Here is a 3,525-nt window from a genome sequence, read left to right as displayed (position 1 = left end):
ATCTGATGAAGTGGGTATTCACCCACGAAAGCTCATGCTCCAAAACGTCTTTTAGTCTATAAGGTGCCACAGGATTCTCTGCTGCTTTTACAGATTCAGACTAACACGGCTACCCCTCTGATACTTAATCTTTCTGTGTATATGTGCACAACTAAGCAGAACACGAACATTTGCCAAAAGCATGTTAATGGACTCGGTGAGAGGAGAGATTATCTCCTGATTCAAAATCATCCTGCTCCACACAGAAATGTATTGTTCCTCTGCCATGACAATTGTTCCAAATTGTCATGGGACTGAAATAAGTACTTCATGGCCTTTATAAGGTAGGTTGACAAAATGCCGCTCATAGCAAACTATGGACTCCTTGGAAAACAACAGAGATTATTCCACCGAGAACAGTAGGATTCAGAACACTTCATATCATTTCTAATTTGGAGTTCAGAGAGACAACAATTTAGAATATGTCTGTACTGTAATCAGAAGTAGGATTGCAGTGTGGGTAGGCATACCTACACACTAGCTTAAATCTAGCAAGGGTAGCTAAAATACAGTGAAGACGCAGTGACACAGGCTTCAGTGTGGGCTGTACAAGCAAGTACTTGTGTTGATAGCCCATGCTGCCACACTTTCACTGATACTTTTTAGCCACACCAGCTAGATCAAACCTAGAGCAGGTATGTCTCCCCTAATTGCAATCTCACCCACCAACTGCAGTGTAGGCAATACCTATAGAGTAATGCCATCAACTTGTCTGGGAACTAACTCACCTAGATCCCATTAGGAGTCTTATGAACTGTGCAGTTACAACACCTCAAGTTATTTGTAATGCAATTCTTCACCCATGCACATGTTTAAAAGTCTAGCTTCTCCTATAATGTTTCACTTATGTGCTGACAAAACCATTTAAGAAGGCAATTACTGAAAAAGCATTCTAACAACTTTACACAAAAATTACTACTCCAGTCCTCAGATCTCTTTTCAGATGCATAAGCACATCACTGCAATGTATGAATATAATTGCAAAACAGGTACTGAAATAAAACAAACTTACCTTGGTGGGAATGCGGGATGTCAACAAGAAGGCCCGACATGATGTAAGCACCTAAAAAATGGAGAGCAAAAGCAGTGTTTCATATCTACAGGGACAGCACTTAGAAATATTTTAGTGTCTTTGGTAAGAATTGTTCTTTTCGAAGTCTTTTACTGCTTCTCATAACTAAGTAATCCAAGGCATCAGATGAACAAGTGACTTGCACAAAGTCACACTGAGTCAGTGGTTGACTGTTTAAAAGACAGGCTTATATTTTCCAACAGACAAAAATGAGCAGAACTGAACAAGATAACTTCACAGACAACAAGGACACTAATTTTGGTCTTCTTTGGTGTCCAAGGGCCTGATCTTGCAAACACTTACTACCCAGATGTAGTACTTATCTAAGGCAAATAATCCCATTGAAGCTTTTGATAAGGATTGTTTGAGGATCAGGCCATACAGATCTGATCCAGCTCTCACTGCAGTCAGTAAAAGTCTTTCCGTTGACTTAGATGGGAGATTAGTCTCTAATCTAGTAGACCAGAGCAAGGAGAATTCTGTGATCTGGTTTTCTGTAAGTTGGCTATTATAGGAATCTTAATACCAGCTAGACAGAATATATTTAACTAAATTGAACAGTAACATCTGAATAATTCCATTCTTATGAAATTTTAAAAAGAAATCAATTTTGAAAAGGGAAAATACCAGGAATGCAAAAATGTTAGTATTCAAGCAGAACACATATAAGTCCAATGTATATAAAATATTAGCATTATGAGAGATTATGAACAAACATTTCCCTTCAGATAAACCCAGTGGATCTCTAAAGTAACAATGCATATGTCTCCTACCAATGTCAATGGGAAAGAAGTTCTGTGCAGGTAGGTAAAGCAGAAAATTAGAGTTGAGATTGAACAGACAGATCAGAAAGAACACTCGCTTCGAGAGAAGATTCAATGTTAGTAAAGTTTTTAGACATTACCTCAAGGAGAAATACTATAGTAAGAGCAACAAAAATACTTCAAATTTCGATAGCACTTTCCATCCAATCGACCTTCAAGCGCTTTACATAAACAGCAATAAGTTCGGCCTCACAATACGCCTATAGACATAGGTAAGTCAAATGTACCAGATTTCTGTACTCATTTTCATTTCACAGTTGGGGAAATTGACCCACCTAGGGGTCCAACGACCTGACCAAAGCCCCACCTCCAGTTAGTGGCAGAGCTAGTTATCTACATTTCATAGATCCAGTCTTGCACTTTAACCATTAGACTGGCAACTAACTTCAGATGAGTAGCTTTAATAAAAACAAATAAAAAAACCCATGTTCTATGCATATTATGCTAGCATCAGCACAAGAGATGAACCAAATATCCAGAGCCAAACACCCCCCGAACTTTGAGAGTTTGAAATCCAGATCTGAACTCGGATCTCTCTCTAGTGCAGCTAAGGTTGCCAATTAGGGATGTAAATAGTGGCTATAAAAATAAACCATTTAACTATTGAAATTCAATCTGTTAAATGGTTATATGTTTAACTGGAAACTAGGTGTGTGAGGGCACTGCAGCCCCCCTGACATTTGACATGGGGTGCCACTAGCCTCTCCCCTCCCCCTCTCATGTGCCTGGGATCCTGGCTGCGGGCCCCACGCCTGGGGCTCTGCTGCCTAGATGCGCACAGGGCAGCAGCTGGGAGCCCTCGGCAGGTGGGCCAGCAGCAGAGTTTAAATCATTAACTAGAATCGATAAGCATCAAGTTTATCAGTTAACAGGTTAAACATTTACATCCCTATTGTCAACCCTTCAGAATCATCCTGGAGTCTCCAGGAATTAAAGATTAATCTTTAATTAAACATTGTGTTATGTAATGAATTCTCCAGGAATTTATCCAACCAAAGTTGACAACCCTAAGCACAACCCATGTGTGGAAGACACTCATAGAAAGTGGCAGTAGGCTCCAAATTATGCCAATTTACAGTAATCTACTACGTTTAATCAAGCAGACGGTGCAATTCAGAGATATGAAGATAACTAACTTCATACAACTCTCACAAAAATAACGAGGAGTCCTTGTGGCACCTTAGATACTAACATATTTATTTGGGCTTAAGCTTTCATGGCTAAACCCCACTTCATCAGATGCATGGAGTGGAAAATACAGAGGCAAGTATAAATACACAGCATATGAAAAGATGGGAGTTGCTTTACCAAGTGGAGGGTCAGTGCTAACGAGCCAATTCAATGAAGGTGGAAGTGGGCTATTCTCAACAGGTGACAAGAAGAGAGGAAAAATCACTTTTGTAATGATAATGAGTTCAATGTAGTCAGGGTGGTCCATTTCAAACAGTTGACAAGAAGGTGTGAGTATCAGCAGGGGAAAATTAGTTTTTGTAGTGACCCATCCACTCCCAGTCTTTATTCAGGCCTAATTTGATGGTGTCCAGTTTGCAAATTAATTCCAGTTCTGTAGTTTCTCGTTGGAGTCTGTTT

General features: G+C 39.7%; 1 protein-coding gene across 4 annotated transcripts in view; it reads right to left on the bottom strand.

Annotated features, from left to right (window-relative positions):
• Nucleotides 1-3,525, bottom strand: part of CARMIL1 (capping protein regulator and myosin 1 linker 1) — a 282,448-nt gene that overhangs the window by 160,822 nt on the left and 118,101 nt on the right. For all 4 annotated transcript variants that reach the window (XR_012655331.1, XM_075062881.1, XM_075062880.1 and 1 more), the window contains exon 3: nt 1,052-1,102. Coding sequence is in view for 3 of the 4 variants with exons in the window: in XM_075062881.1 (XP_074918982.1) it covers nt 1,052-1,102 (51 nt within the window). In the remaining variant the exon portion in view is untranslated. The remainder of the gene's footprint in view (nt 1-1,051; nt 1,103-3,525) is intronic.

The sequence above is a fragment of the Chelonoidis abingdonii genome, chromosome 2 (genome assembly GCF_003597395.2).
Source record: "Chelonoidis abingdonii isolate Lonesome George chromosome 2, CheloAbing_2.0, whole genome shotgun sequence".
NCBI lineage: Eukaryota > Metazoa > Chordata > Testudines > Testudinidae > Chelonoidis > Chelonoidis abingdonii.
Note: the sequence above shows the minus strand (reverse complement) of the source record. Positions and strands in the feature narration are given on the sequence as shown.